Genomic DNA, 16,164 nt, shown 5'->3' on the forward strand with positions numbered 1-16,164 from the left:
TCAGGGACCCACAGGTTTGAGATTAGGGAGGGAGAAGGCCTTTAATCTTCATTGGATAGGCAGAGGTTTCCAGATACTATCAAAGAACCTGGCTATTCATGCAGGAACCTTTTGCTACCTTGAAGTGTTTTGCTGATTGGATAGAGCCTAGCATGCTCCTATGCCTGGTTACACAGTGGGCCTGCTGGGTGTGCTGGGCATGCTTGAAGCTCTAGTTGCTGCTTAGGCAGGTTTCATATCCAGAAAACTTTCCTTTACCCTTTGATGGAATAGATCAAGTGGGGAGAGCTGGGTGGCGCCCTTATTTCCCACCTCTTTCATTACCATCAGCCTCCATCTTCCCCAAAGTGCAAGCTCTGCCTGTTTCACAGCCAGGCCCTTGCCCGCTTGAGGTTATGTAGATGTCCTACTTGCAAGCTCTCACAGACTCATCAATAGTTGCCCTTCACGGATAGTTTCCAAAGTCAATTTGTCTTTCCGCTCCTCACACACCACCAGGTAACAAGGAACTGACCACTGCTAGCCGTTATGCCTCATTAGCAAGCAGGCCTTCCCCTTTGCTACCACAGCTTAGAACAGAGTGAGGACCCACTCATGTACCTTCTGGAGACCTCTCTTGGCAACTCAGCCCTCAGGTTAATTCTTTGATTTTCTGGCTCTTCAAGACGTAGGCGATTCTGCTGCAAATCTTTCTTTTGGATGGAATAATGGGAAAGGAAGATACCAAAGGAGACAACACCTCCCCCTAGGAAAATGAAACAAAAACCACACAAGCCTGGAGGGATGGCTTATTAGATTTTTTTTAATTCCTCATTTTAAAATGGCTAATCATAATAAAAAATAAAAGTGCGGCTCTGTGGAGGCCACAAGAGAGATATTGCCATAGAGAAAGAGTCAAGTAGTGCCTGGAGATTAGGTTGGATTTCTGCTTGGTTTGCTTTAGATTTTCATGGGGTTTTGGTGTGGATGTCTAAAAATTTTTTGGCATATGACATGAAAATATTGCTTTTTGGGGTTTGGTTTGGTTTCCTCTTTTTTTATTCTTCCCCAGTTTGGAAATAAAAACAATCATGTGACAGTGAGAAACCGTAACGGAACCATCAAAAATAAGAAATGTAAAAACATCAGAGAGAAGAATGGCTAAAATTGTCTGTGGGCGAGGGATTAGATACAGGTCAAATCTCTATACAGGGGAACACAGCCCTCAAGCCCCCCCAGTGCTCTTCTGAGCCCCAGTGATATGTCTCTAGCACGTGCAAGCTCATCTGTTTGTTGTGGAAGAGGTAGCGTCAGGAAACAGAAGAAACCCAACAGTCCATTCTCCCCACTTTGCTGGGAGTCAGTTTCATGACACATCCCATCCCATCTGAATACTGGAGGCTGTAAAAATGGGAAACTGAGTCCTTAATTAAACCCACCCATACAAAGGAGACATGGATTTGCCCACCCCACCCAGCTAAAGGGGAGGTCACACCTAACCACTGCACGATGGGGGTGGGAGGGCTGCCTTCCAGCTCTCCCCCCTTGCTTTGCTTCCCCAGGATAGGAAATCTGCCCAGGAACCAGAGAAGCCAGAGAGGGGGAGATGAGAAACAAAAGGCAGCCTGGGCCCAGGACCCTAGCATGGTTGCTAGAGGAAGGACAGGCCCCAGAAGCACTGAGCAATGGTCAAGTCTGGGATCACATGAGCAAGGACCTGGTGTTTGTCCCTAAATATAAAATACTTTCCCATCCCTCCCACACTGGCAATTCCACAGGTGCCTCCTTTCGAATTAACCAGGCACCAGTGGTAGAAACCCCCCGTCCCCCACCCCTCTGGCCATATATACTCTATACACACACGCACACATCCCCATGTCGTCCTTCCTGGGGTGGGTGTCCTAAGGGGGCACGTGGGGCCTGGGCCCTTGTGGGGTGATTCTTCCCTCTCTCTGGTAGATATATAATTTCTTTTATATTTATATTTATATATAGATATTTATATATACACACACCTGGTAACTCAGAAGAGGGGAAAAAATAGAATCCGTAACAATCATAAAAAAAATTATCCTTGTTTTAAAAACGATCCGTTCCTACCGCACGAGGCGAGTGATTGCACAAGGTCCACGAGTGTCTGGCCCATCGGTGGTGGCGCAAATGCAGGCTGCGCCTCCCCCCACCAGCTGGGGGTGCTGCCGGGATAGTCCTCCCCCCTTTCTTTCGGCAGCGTGTGCTACATTTGTAGTCTCTCAGCTGGTTGGGAGGAGGAGGGGGACCCAGGCTGCATTGCAGCTGTGATGATTTAGGGGTGCCCAAGGCTTCGTCCCAAATCCCAGGGGTCATATTTTAAAAGGTCACTGTCCTCTCAGCTATTTCCCCCTGCAGCTGGAGGATTCTAGAAAATGTCCATGCATGTGAGAGAGCAGGGGTGCCTTGCTCCTGAGTATGCCCCCTGCCCACCAGGGCCCAGGCGTTCTGATATCAGCCAGGGAGTAGGCGACAGTGGGGAGAGAGCTTCGCCCCTCATACAGAGATCTCATAAGTGGTCCCACCCACTCCAGAGACCTTCTTGACTCCTCCTCGAGTTGGGCTGCTGAGAGGTGGCTGGCCAGGAGAGGGGGAGGCCGGGCCCAGACTCTTGGGCTGCCCATTGGACTTGCTGTAGGCGGTTCTCATCTGCACCTCGTCTCTGGGGAAGGAAGGACACAAGGGCGTCAGGAAGTGACCACACACCACAGGGCTGGGATTGGTGGAACTTTCAACCACACAGCACGCCACGCTCAATGGCAGGGGGATGGAGAGGGGATCCACACATACAGATCGGGAAGAAAAGGAGGATTCGAGGTGTGTCCAACACCCAAGGACAGACTATGGGAAGGGGAGAGTGGGTATGCACTAGGGAAGGGGCAAGGAGCCAGGAGTACAGCAAACCAGGAAGGTGGACAGAGCCCAGCCCACCCTTCTGGGAAAGAGATTCCCCACTGCACTAAGATGAAAGATACTGGGAGGAAGTATCGCATACTGGGAGGAAGCCCTGAATTCCCCCAGGAAAGAGGGCTAGAATCCACATTGTCCCCCCGATCAAAGGATGGGAGATACCCACACGGCCTGTGCACTCCCCAAGGAGGGGTAGGACATGGGACATGTAGGCGCGGACACACGGCCTGTGCACTCCCCAAGGAGGGGTAGGACATGGGACATGTAGGCGCGGACACACAGCCCGTGCACTCCCCAGGGAGGGGTGGGACACGCAGGCACACACACACAGCCCGTGCACTCCCCAGGGAGGGGTGGGACACGCAGGCACAGACACACACACAGCCCGTGCACTCCCCAGGGAGGGGTGGGACACGCAGGCACAGACACACACACAGCCCGTGCACTCCCCAGGGAGGGATTGGGCAGACACACCTACACCCTCGCTTTCTCTTTGGGCACAGGAAGGAGAGGGAGAACACGCCCCACACTCCTCAGAAGGGTGGAGGGAGGTCTCACACCCCTACACTGCACTGAGGTGGGAGAGGTAACTCACAGACACAGGGCACTTCCTAGAGAGGGGGAGAGGCAGAGCAGGGCATGGAAGGGGAAGGGCTCTGGGGTGGGGAGAGGGTTTGTCTCACACCACGCTCTCTGGCTCATGTGTTGAAGGGAAGAGGGGGAAGGGCCAGACGAGGGCAGGCAGGACTCCTTGTGGATCACCCCCAGCCTCTCCCTCCTGCATGCTGTTGGCTCCCTCTGAGCGCCTCCGTGGGCATGGCGGTGGGGTGCTCGTTCAAGCAGCTTGTCCCCCGCCGAGTCAAAGAACATTTAAAGCACGCAGCAGGCAGAGTTGGTACTTACTTTGGCGCCAGCAATGGCTGCAAAGCCACCTCCTCTGTCTCCGGGATGCTGGCCTGAGGCGATTGTTTTTGGCTGCTGTAAGACACGACTTTGCCCAGCTGTGGGGCAGTGGGTGGGTCGGGTGAGCGTACCCGGAGTGGCTCCGGTTTGCCGAAGCGGGGTGGCACCGGGCGGGTCAGCGGGTTCTTGCCCAGCGGTGAGCGCTTCGAATCGTCCGAGGAGGAGCTGGTGCGTGGGGCGTTGCTGGAGCCTGGTGTTGACTGGATGCCTGAGTCTACCAGCCCCGTGTCCTCCTCCCTAGCCAGGGGTGGTGGGGTAGGTGACTGCTGCAGCAGCTTCTCCCGCTCCTGCATGGAGGCCACAATGTGGCGGGAGAGATTGTCATAGCGCATGGGCGAGGGCTCGCAGGGTGGTGGGTGCTTGGGTGAGCCAGCACCAGGGAAGCGGCTGTGCAGGTCGGCCTCACGCTGCTGGGTGATGCGAGCCGAGAGGAAGGGCGAGGTGTAGCCCATGGGGGGCTCCGGCTCTGGCCCAGCCTGCACTGACTCGAAATCGGGGCTTTCAGAAGGGGTGAGCAGGCTGTCATAGGATAAGCTGCCATTGCGCGTCTGATTCACCAGACTCTTATAGGAGGTGGAGGTGGTGCCCTCTGACCGGATCGACTGAAGCTGGCCCAGCTCAAAGCCTGTGCCCTGGGCCGACTTGAGGCTAGAGGAGCGCGAGCCGCTTGACAGCGGGTCAAAGTGGAAGCTCTTGCCGAAGGTGGGAGAGCGGAAGATCTCGGGCTCCAGGCTCGGTTCCGACCGGTAGCTGGGGTTCCGACTGCTCTCGACGATGGAGGTGGGCTCCTTCAGGCTGTCCCCTCGGCTCAGCTGCAGGGCACAGGGGATGCACGGTATAGTCAGAGCCCCCCATACCTAATGCCCACAAAACTAGAGACCCACTCCAGCCCGTCCTGACCCCCATACTGTCCTGGGGGCTGGAACAAGGCACCTCTAGAGACAGCCCAACCCCTACCCCATTTCCCAGGGTTCCACCCTGCAGACTCCACTCTGGCATCCCCAGAGACAGGGCAGAGGAACTCAAAGTACGGTCTCCTCTAAAAGGGTCCGGAGCTCCCTCACAGCCCAGCCCCCATGTTCACCCCAGCTCTGCCCTGTAGGGTTTGCATAGGGCATCCCTGGAGGCAGGGCAGGGGACGCATCCCAAGAGATAAGGCGGGGGAACTCAGCACCCCACCCCGCACTGCCCTGCGACATCAGCTTCAGGAGCTGGGGTAACATCCCCTTCAGAAGGGCCCTGGCCCTTCTCCCAGCACTGCTCTCTGAGGACAACCCTGAGTCCTGTGGGAGCCAGGAATCTGTCCCCTTATAAACACTACATCCCAATGGCAATGATTGGGTGGGTGGCCTGGGGCAGGACCCAACCGACACATTTTGAGACACTCAGTCCTTGCATATCCCCCTTCCACTGCCTCCAGCTGCCCACGGGCAGCTCCTAAGAAGGGTCACTCCCCACCCCCGCCCTGCAGTCTGGGCCAGCCCCCAGGGCCTTCCATGGGCAGTATTACCTTGGCACTGGTGGAGTGCGGCATGGCGGCTGAGGCGCTGCTGCTGCTGTAGCCAGGGCGGTACTTGTACATGGTCGGAGTTGGAGGACTGTCCCTGCCTAGCAAGCTGCTGTCTGTGGGGAGAGAGAGAGACACACTCACACACAGCATTCGCTGCCTCGCCACAGTGTCCTCTCCCCGCAGTTGAGAGACACCACAGTCATCACGCTGATCTGTGAGAACCGTCTCCGAGCCTGGGAGAGGGGGTTGGGATGCCAAGGAGGGGGAGGAGCTGGGTTAGATGGGCTAAAGGGCAGCACTGGGAATGGGATGAAATGGAGCAAGGGGGCCATTTCCCAACATTGAGATCAGGCAGGCAGCTTCCAGCCCTGAGTGCAGCCTGGCCAGCACTGGGTTATGGGTTCTCGGCTCCACTCTGCTGAGCAAGGGATCCTGTGATTGGTGGAGAAACCCCACACTGGGCTGTGCAATACTCAAGGGGCTCCACTGCTTGGGGGATTTCTAACCATGCTGGAGATACGCTGCGGGGAGACAGTCCTGCCCTGGTGCCCAGGGGACGGGCTTTGTGGATCATCTCAACACTGCTCCAACACAAGAGCCTTTCCTGTTCTGAGCGCAGGCAAAAGCCTGCAGCTCTCCTCTTCCTGATGAGGGAGGATGGGGAGGCGTGCTGGGCATTTCGGGAGCTCTGTCCAACTGGCATTACAGATTTCACAGCTTGCCCTCACCTTCTGCCTCAAGGCCAAGCATCTTGCCGTCACCTTCCAGGCTCTGCCCCTGCCCAGATCTTATCCACCTCTCCCAAAGCCTCTTCTCCTGCCGATCCAGCTCCTCCCCACTAACCCTGGAACTGTCTCCACTCTAGCCCCAATTCTGTCCAAATGCCGCCTCTTCCACCACGCCCTGTAGTTCTGCCTATGGAGCCTCGCTACATTCCAGTACAGACCCATCCTGTGGGGGGAGTATGAACAGCTGGGTCCAGGCAGCTGGGAAACAGCTTGGGATGAGGACAGTGTCTTCATCTGCAATGATCCATTGTGTGTTCTAACCGGTAGCTCACGCTTCCTCTCCCCACAGATAAGAGCTCAACACCATCTCTCAGAGGCAGGCAAACACTTGGAGAAACTACAGCACAGAGAGGGGAAGCCATTCACTCAAGCTGTCACTAAGTAAGTCAGTCAGAGCCCAGAGCTCTGGACTCCCAGGAAGGTAGTCTAGTCACCAGACCATGCCTCCTCTCCATACACATTCCCTTGGATTCCCTCTCCCAGTGGGGACAGAGCTGGCAGGCGAGGAGCCAGCGATAACACCTACACGAAGGAAATTAGCACTAACATCTGCACTCCCACCTACACAACAGGACAGGCAACACCATTGTGACATCAGGCTACAGACAAGATTCAGGCCCCCTCTGGATCCCTGCTTCCCACACACGAGGGTAGCAGCACAAACCATTCTAACTCACTGGTCCAGAGAGCCACTGCAGCAACCTTCCGAACCAGGGATCAGTGCAATCTAGGCAATGCAGTCACTAGCTCCGCTTTGCCCTTCACGAGGCTGTCTGCCACACAAACTAAGCCCTGCAAATGGTCCAAGAGACATTCCTAAAACTGCCCAGCTGCTCCTATGCACAGCTCTGCTGATGCACTTTGCTTCTGTTCAGCAGCCCCTGCTGCTGCTATCCCAGTTCTGGGATCTGCTGATGCACCTCGATCCTAGTCTGCACCCATGGGCTCCCCTCCCTGCGATGGGTGGGGCACAACTGCTCGTCAGCCTGGCATGCCTTCCTTACCCTCATTGGTGGCCAGGGTTAAGTGCGTCCTCAGACCTGTGTAGCGGCTGAGGTCTGGCTTGGGTGGGGGTGGTGGCTCAGCGTCGGCAGACTGGCTCTCCATCACCTCCAGGCTTCCTTTGGACTGCAGAGACAAAGGACAGAGGAGCAATCAGAAGGGTGGGGCAGGACCCAAGGTCCTCCTCGCTGGGCTCAGCAGAGTGAGGTGGTGTTAAAGGGCCTTGCTGCCTCCTGGCACTGACAAGGCATCCCAGGAACACGGCCACGTGCGGCTTGGATGCTGGGTGGGAAGGGAAGAGGTGCCTCAGAGCTACCCGGGAGGAAAGAGAGATGGAGGGTGTGAGCCTCATGCAGCAGTGGCCGCCACAAGGAAGGAACAAGACTTCAGTTGTGGGGCAGGCTGGACGCACACAGTGAAACCATATAGAGGGGAAAAAAGGGAGCACGTGAAAGGCTCACTCAGTTCCTACTCATGGCTGCACACTGCACGCCCTGGGCTCTCTCTGCTTAGGACGCTTCCTTCCTCACCTTTGTTCTCTTCAGTTCAGCCTGGATACCATTGTCCATTATCTTGACAGTGACCTGTCCATCCGACACCTCAGGCCGCAGGAAGGGCGGCTTCACCAACACAGTCTGCTCTGCCTTTGGTCGTCCAAGGTATCTAGTGAAGCACAGGGGAGAGGTAAGCACTGGACTCAACACGAGAGTGGTTGAGCTGGGCCAGTGCCCAGGGAAGAAAGGAGAGCAGCAGAATACAGACCCCGGACTTCAGAAAAGCAGACTTTGACTCCCTCAGGGAACTGATGGGCAGGATCCCCTGGGAGAATAACATGAGGGGGAAAGGAGTCCAGGAGAGCTAGCTGTATTTTAAAGAATCCTTATTGAGGTTACAGGGACAAACCATCCCGATGTGTCGAAAGAATAGTAAATATGGCAGGCAACCAGCTTCGCTTAACCGTGAAATCCTTGCTGATCTTAAACACAAAAAAGAAGCTTACAAGAAGCGGAAGATTGGACAAATGACCAGGGAAGAGTATAAAGATATTGCTCGGGCATGCAGGAGTGAAATCAGGAAGGCCAAATCACACCTGGAGTTGCAGCTAGCAAGAGATGTTAAGAGTAACAAGAAGGGTTTCTTCAGGTATGTTAGCAACAAGAAGAAAGTCAAGGAAAGTGTGGGCCCCTTACTGAATGAGGGAGGCAACCTAGTGACAGAGGATGTGGAAAAAGCTAATGTACTCAATGCTTTTTTGCCTCTGTCTTCACGAACAAGGTCAGCTTCCAGATTACTGCACTGGGCAGCACAGCATGGGGAGGAGGTGACCAGCCCTCTGTGGAGAAAGAAGTGTTTCGGGACTATTTAGAAAAGCTGGATGAGCACAAGTCCATGGGGCCGGATGCGCTGCATCCAAGAGTGCTAAAGGAGTTGGCGGACGTGATTGCAGAGCCATTGGCCATTATCTTTGAAAACTCATGGCGATCGGGGGAAGTCCCGGACGACTGGAAAAAGGCTAATATAGTGCCCATCTTTAAAAAAAGGGAAGGAGGAGGATCCTGGGAACTATCGGCCAGTCAGCCTCACCTCAGTCCCTGGAAAAATCATGGAGCAGGTCCTCAAGGAATCAATTCTGAAGCACTTAGAGGAGAGGAAAGTGATCAGGAACAGTCAGCATGGATTCACCAAGGGCAAGTCATGCCTGACTAATCTAATTGCCTTCTATGACGAGATAACTGGCTCTGTGCATGAGGGGAAAGCGGTGGACGTGTTGTTCCTTGACTTGAGCAAAGCTTTTGACATGGTCTCCCACAGTATTCTTGCCAGCAAGTTAAAGAAGTATGGGCTGGATGAATGGACTATAAGGTGGATAGAAAGCTGGCTAGATTGTCGGGCTCAACGGGTAGTGATCAATGGCTCCATGTCTAGTTGGCAGCCGAAATCAAGTGGAGTGCCCCAAGGGTCAGTCCTCGGGCCGGTTTTGTTCAATATCTTCATAAATGATCTGGAGGATGGTGTGGATTGCACCCTCAGCAAGTTTGCAGATGACACTAAACTGGGAGGAGAGGTAGATACGCTGGAGGGTAGGGATAGGATACAGAGGGCCCTAGACAAATTAGAGGATTGGGCCAAAAGAAATCTGATGAGGTTCAACAAGGACAAGTGCAGAGTCCTGCACTTAGGATGGAAGAATCCCATGCACCGCTACTAGGGACCGAATGGCTCGGCAGCAGTTCTGCAGAAAAGGACCTAGGCGTTACAGTGGATGAGAAGCTGGATATGAATCAACAGTTTGCCCTTGTTGCCAAGAAGGCCAATGGGATTTTGGGCTGTATAAGTAGGGGCATTGCCAGCAGATCGAGGGACATGATCGTTCCCCTCTATTCGACATTGGTGAGGCCTCATCTGGAGTACTGTGTCCAGTTTTGGGCCCCACACTACAAGAAAAATTGGAAAGAGTCCAGCGGAGGGCAACAAAAATCATTAGGGGACTGGAACACATGACTTATGAGGAGAGGCTGAGGGAACTGGGATTGTTTAGTCTGTGGAAGAGAAGAATGAGGGGGGATTTGATAGCTGCTTTCAACTACCTGAAAGAGGGTTCCAAAGAAGATGGATCTAGACTGTTTTCAGTGGTAGCAGATGACAGAACAAGGAGTAATGGTCTCAGGTTGCAGTGGGGGAGGTTTAGGTTGGATATTAGGAAAAACTTTTTCAACTAGGAGGGTGGTGAAACACTGGAATGGGTTACCTAGGGAGGTGGTGGGATCTGCTTCCTTAGAAGTTTTTAAGGTCAGGCTTGACAAAGCCCTGGCTGGGATGATTTAGTTGGGGATTGGTCCTGCTTTGAGCAGGGGGTTGGACTAGATGACCTCCTGAGGTCCCTTCCAACCCTGATATTCTATGATTCTATGTATGCAGACTGCTCCTGCCTGCCTGGCACCCTACAGGAAGGAGCTGCATGCCCCAGAGGGAACTCTACGGGGGTGGGGGGGTTAAGAAGAGCCACGTGCTCTATGCTGCTAAGCCCAGAATGATGGTGCTTTTAGCCATGCAGTTCCCCAATCACTAAGCAATTCTACAGCAGACATCTAAGCCTCTCACAAAGCCAGCAGGCTCCCCTGAATGCAGCTCCCCCAGGTGAGTGCCTCAATAAGCAGGATGCTGGTGGTCATGCTGAACCCCCAGGGCAGGTCTGGATTTAAAGCAGAGGATCAGGGACCTGCCCTAGCGAAGCAGACACTCACATGAGAACATCTACTTCCCAGAACAGCTAAGCAGGCCCGGGACCAAGGAGCTGGCTCAGATCTCCTTGTAGCAGATGGGGCAGACTTACCTGGGGGCTGGGGAACTGCAGAGAACACGGCTGACGTTCTTACAGCAGCCATTGGTGAAGGGGTTCACGCCACCCCGGAATTTACCCGTAACCTGTGGGACATAGAGAACCATTCAGGGGAGCCAGTTTAGAGATGCAGGGAGGGGAGGCCAGCCACCGCTCTCCCACCACCCTCCAAACACCTGTAGTCTGCAGAGTGCATACCTGTTCATTGGTAGTGCGTCCCCTGGCTACCAGCACCACATGGAACCCCGTAAGGCCAGCTACAGGAATGAAGAACAAACCAGCCACGCACATCACAGCCATGCTGCCAGCAGAGTCAAGGGACCAACCATAGTGCTGTTCTCATATACACTCCCCGCTCCAAGCCCCGCTGCTCCTCCTGCCCCGACTGGGAATGCTTTTCTCCTGGCACCCCCATGCAACTGGGAGACATCCCTTCCCCAGCCTGCAATGCTCATCTCCCGGCACCCCCATGCCCATGGGAGACACCCCCTCGCCTGGTCTGGGCTGTTGTTTTAGGCAGGATTTCACTGCACCGTGGGGATGGGAGGAGGATACGTGACAGCCATGCGGATCCCAGAGAGCTCTTCCACCTGGTAGAGGACATAGAGCAGGCCAAAGCCGAAGACGCCCATGATGTGCACGGTGAGCGAGAGCAGGAAGAGGAAGAAGTAGCGGTAGTTGCGCCGCCCGATGCAGTTGTTCACCCAGGGGCAGTGATGGTCAAACTCCTGCCAGTTACAAGGGAAGGGGAGAGAACAGTCAGAGGCTTCCGTTCAACAGCACAGGGCTACAGGCACTAGCCAACCTGTACCATGGGGGAAGCAGAACACAGGCCTCCCTGCCCTGGAGGGAGAGTGGAGCACAGGACTGCCCTGCCACCCCACCGCACAGCTCCTCCCCCCACAGGGAGAGCGGAGCACAGGATTGCCCTGCCACCCCACCCCTTTCCAGGGCTCCTCACCCTCCAGGAAGAGCACAGAGCAGGACCATCTACCTGGGATCAGAGCGTAGGACCCTCACTGTCTGAGCTGCTCACCCTCGTGGTGATCAGAGCACAAGACTCTCCCACCCACCTGCCACAGGGAAGCAGAGCACAATATGCCCTTGTCCTCTAGGGGTCTTCACCCCATAAGCCATAGGGCAAATAGAGTGCAACACAGACAGACGCACCCTCCATGTCCTGCAGCCAAGCACAGCACAGGACAACCACTGGCATGCAGAGCTGTGCAATACACAGGGTGCTGCGGGTGCAGTAGCTCAGATCACTGCAGTCCAGCCCGTACCCTGCCCTGCCGGCGGTTCCTTACCTCCACACAGTTGTCACAGACGCTGCAGTGGGAGCAGCGCGGGGGCCGGTAGAAGCGGCATGTCGCACACCATTTCATGCGCACCTGGATGCCCTTGATCTCCACTGTCTTGTAGAGTGGGGCTCTGAAGTCATCCTCCTTGTCCTCATCTTCCTCGGCTAAGGGAGAGGAAATACCCAGCAGAGCAATAAGTCAGAGCACTGGGAAGTCACAGACCAAACCCGGCTGCTATCTGCCCCCAAAAGTTGGGAGAGCTTCTGAGAACCCCAGTCTTTGCTGTCCCGATGCTGTTGCACTGGACACCTAAGCCACTCCCTAACAGGAAAATCCCCAAATCTGCATTCTGAGCAGGCATGGGGGCCGTCTAGAGGGCCCCAAATATTGAACCATCTATCGGGAGGTTCTCCTAGGCCTGGGTCTCTCAGATGTCTGCTGCCCATGGGAGGCTCAGGGACCTGATCCAGGAATACAGGATTTCTATCTGTTTTGGCCATTGGTCCATCTGATCCAGAATGCTGGCTCCTACAGCGACCAATACCAGAGATGACAGAAAAAGGAAAACTCTCACAATGCATGTCCCAGTACAATACCACATGACCAGGGCAAAGAGGTTCTTTCCTCAGCCCTGTGGCCAGCCTTATGCCCTGAAGCTGGAGATCTGGGGTATCAGCCCGGTCCCGTCATCAGGAGAGCATGGAAAGAGTTGGCTCCTGACAAGACACTTCCTGGGCTGCACTGAGGCGGGAACAGCTCTCACCTCGTGGGAATATACCCGGGTCCATGAAGGTGGCCATGCTGAAGTTGGCCAGCACAAAGAGGAAGACAACAGCATTGTAGATGGGGATGATCGGGGAGATGTACAGGCTGAGCCCCGGGCACCTGCACACAGACACAAGAGATGAGACAATGCAAAACCACCTCGATTCATGACTTAATTGGACTCTAGATAGGACGTCCCCAGCCCTTCCCACCAGCACCTCCCCAATTTAGTCTAATAACTGCATTCTGCAACCCCAAGAGAAGCCCTTCAGACTCATCTATCCAAGGAGGGACTCCAGGCAATGCTGTTTGGAGCTGAGAACTGGAAAGGGGTGAGGATAGAGTCCTGCCCTCAACCCTGTGTCTGAAGGCAACAAGAGTAGTGTTTAATATCCTTTCCCCAGCTGCTGCTCCTTGCTGCAGAGCTCAGTACGGCAGCAGTTGGGCAGAGGACAGAGTGAGGGGATGGACGTGTTGGGCACTGGACAAACCGTCCCTGTTGTGCTTTGTAGTGTCCCAAAATGGAAGTCCACATTCCACGCCCAATAGGTGGGTCATATTTCCCACTGGGCGAACACTGGAGCAGGGGATTCACACTCCCCAGGGGAGCTTAGGAACCACATTGCACAGGAGTCAAAGAATTCCCAACACACAGCCATTAACCCTTCCCTCCCACAACAGGCCACTCCCCTTGGTTCTCTCCAGAAGAGCCAGCGAGGACAACAGTGCACTTGGAAACTCGCCTGCAGCCTTCTCAGCGGGGCAGGGGTATGCCAAATAGACAAGCAGCACTAGGAGACTAGCGTACACAGAACTGATTGGGTCTCTCTTCTGGGACAGAAGGGGCACTTGGGCCCTCCAGCAGAAACAATGCCCAACAGGACTGGCCAGTCTTCTGGGCCACAGGTCCCCTGGCTAGATCCTAACCTTGTTCCACTGGGCACCAGCTCTTGCTTGAGTTGGCTGGTATAGAAACTCATGCCCATAACCTCTCCCTACTCTCCTGAGAGTAGCTGGCTTTGAAATGCAGCACATACTCTCCACACTCTGAACAGCAGTTGCTGGGCATGGGGAACCCAGAGAGTCCAGAAAGGGAAGTGATTAGCAGTGGGCACATAAGGGAAACATTCTGCTGGACCCCTCTGACCAGCTTGGAAAATCCACTGGAAGGGGAGAGTGAAGAACAGTCCTCCCCTTCCACCCCATCACAAATGTCCACTCCAAATTCAGCCTATCCCTACTCTCCTCCCAGTTTAGTGTCATCTGCAAACTTGCTGAGGGTGCAATGAGATGAGATGGTCATCCCCCAGCATGGCTGAATTTGGAGGGGATGGTCATCCCCCAGCATGCAAATGATGGTTCCATCTTGCTGTGTGGGACCTAACCATGCCCCCAGTCTGTACTCAGGGAAGGATGGCCCAGCGGTTTGGGCTCCAGCCTAAGAATTAGGAGAAGTGGGTTCAATTTCCTGCTCTGCTACAGACTCCCTGTGTAACCTTGTGAAAGTTATGTGGCCTCTCTGTGCCTTAGTTCCCCATCTGTACAATGGGGATAATAGCACTGCCCTGCCTGAGACACTACAGGAATAGGGCCCACAAAAGTACCTAAGACAGATGGAGCCCTGGACAAACCAAAAGCAGGACTGACTCAACTCATTAAGGCAAACTAGACAGCGAGGGAAAGAAACAGGACAAGCCAGTGTGACCAACAGCTCCACACACAGAGAGCTTGCAAGAGAAAAACATGTCCCCACCACCACATGTGCAGGGAGACCAGGTTACAGGGGGGAAAGCAGCTACTTAGCAGAAAGAACCCAAGGAGAATGTCCAAGTGAAAAAGACAGCCCTATGTCTGAATGCTGGGACAGTCAGTTAAAGCTCCCAAACAGCCCTAACTCTGCCTTGTGCCCATTGTACTGGGATGTGGGGGGTCAAAGAAGTTAATTGTCTGCTCCCCAGTGTCCTCTGGGGGACAAAGGGAAGTCACGAACATCTAGGCTGTACAGGAGGAAAAAGGTCTCTAGCTGTAGCAAGGAGGATGGAATCAGAGTGGAAATCTGGGAAGGGCCCACCTTTTTCTTCTGTGATTATACAGCACCCAGCACAATGGTGCTCTGGTCCATGGCTGGGGCTACTAGGTGCTACCATAATACTCCTAATAAATAATGTACAGTGCTTAGTTCATTCGTGCTCTTGTCCCTGGCCAGGGCCTTTATATGCTACTGTAATACAAATAATAAAATCTAGCTCTGTCATGGGTGGTGGGTCTGAGATCCACAATGACTAATACTCTGCTATTGCTAAGTCTGTTTGGTTGGAGGTCAAAATAGGGCAGATAGTGATAAGGGAGTTCCAACCTTATTTACAGAATCCCCACCACGATACCCAGACCTACTGGAATTAACCAGACCCCATACAGCAAAGGGCTCCTACAAACCTTGAGGTGCATCTCAGTGCTGCAGGCCAGGATATAGGTGGACTGGCAGAGCTGATGAGGGTGGGGCAGGACTGAAAGAGCAGGAGCCAGACTGAGGTGCACTGGCAAAGCAGAAGGCATGACTGGAAAAGCAGGAGTCACTACAGAGTAGGATTGCGTACTGCGGTGCAAGTGATGTTACCGGTGTGACATCCCTTAGAAACATGCCACCACCCACTCTCCAGCTCTGGAAAACTCATATGGTGTGGGAGGGCGAGATGTGCCACGGGGGAGACAGGGCTCAGGTGCCCCTCATTTTATATAGAGCTCCCCCAGGGATAGCTCAGTGGTTTGAGCATTGGCCTGCTAAACCCAGGGTTGTGAGTTCAATCCTTGAGGGGGCCATTTAGGGATCTGGGGCAAAAATTGGGGATTGGCCCTGCTTTGAGCAGGGGGTTGGACTAGATGACCTCCTGAGGTCCCTTCCAAGCCTGATATTTTCTGATTCTATGATTCACCCCCACACACTGCTGGGTGTTTGGCTGGCTGGCTAACAGCTCCTCCAGAATCACAGGAGGGTTTGGAGGGATGCTGAGAGTGGTGTCAGAAATGGTACACATTGGTAGGGGAATCACCGTTCCTCTTCCCCTGGAGGAGCTTGGGCTCAGGAGACAGTGGGCTTCCCCCTTGAAGGCGCCGGTGTAATACCCTAATCTGCTTTGCGGCTGGGAGTTTAATCCCACAGATCTAGGGCAGCATCTGTCCCTCTCCCCCCCACAACTCAGAGCAGTCTGCAATATACACAGAGGGATTTAGGCAGCAGGAGCACAGAGACAGAGATGAGAGCGCATGGCCGGCTGCACAGGATGACATATGGCATGACTGGGGTAATCCATGGCAGCCTCAGAGTCTGGGGCAGCAGTTGTGGGGCACACACTAGATTGGGCAGGGATGGCCTGCCCCACTGCTCATTGTTCCACTTCCAGCCCCTCCTCCGCTGCCAGACACTATCATTTAACATTCCCTTTAAGGGACAGCTAGGACAGAAAAGCCCACTTTAAACCATCCTCTCACATGCAGGTCAGAGGGAGCACAGACAATCTCCAGTGGAGGGCAGGAGTGGGGCGGCAGCAGCAGCAGCCGCCGCACATGCTATACAAA

The 16,164-nt window shown here is 54.4% G+C and overlaps 1 protein-coding gene across 4 annotated transcripts in view; it reads right to left on the reverse strand.

The window, feature by feature from the left end:
- Window positions 1-772: 772 nt before the first annotated feature.
- The window catches only part of ZDHHC5 (zDHHC palmitoyltransferase 5), a 41,902-nt gene continuing 26,510 nt past the window's right edge, over window positions 773-16,164 (reverse strand). For 3 of the 4 annotated variants that reach the window (XM_074954519.1, XM_074954518.1, XM_074954520.1), the window contains 10 exons: window positions 12,587-12,708; window positions 11,830-11,987; window positions 11,078-11,250; window positions 10,721-10,823; window positions 10,517-10,608; window positions 7,713-7,845; window positions 7,185-7,308; window positions 5,393-5,505; window positions 3,823-4,694; window positions 773-2,671 (listed from right to left, as the gene is read on the reverse strand). In XM_074954519.1, the coding sequence (XP_074810620.1) occupies window positions 2,506-2,671; window positions 3,823-4,694; window positions 5,393-5,505; window positions 7,185-7,308; window positions 7,713-7,845; window positions 10,517-10,608; window positions 10,721-10,823; window positions 11,078-11,250; window positions 11,830-11,987; window positions 12,587-12,708 (2,056 nt within the window). In that variant the 3' untranslated portion in view covers window positions 773-2,505. Of the gene's footprint in view, window positions 2,672-3,822; window positions 4,695-5,392; window positions 5,506-7,184; window positions 7,309-7,712; window positions 7,846-10,516; window positions 10,609-10,720; window positions 10,824-11,077; window positions 11,251-11,829; window positions 11,988-12,586; window positions 12,709-15,024; window positions 15,047-16,164 lie in introns of those variants that run through there. The other variant, XM_074954521.1, reaches the window with a different exon arrangement.

This window comes from Natator depressus, chromosome 6 (assembly GCF_965152275.1).
Source record: "Natator depressus isolate rNatDep1 chromosome 6, rNatDep2.hap1, whole genome shotgun sequence".
In the NCBI taxonomy this organism is placed as follows: domain Eukaryota; kingdom Metazoa; phylum Chordata; order Testudines; family Cheloniidae; genus Natator; species Natator depressus.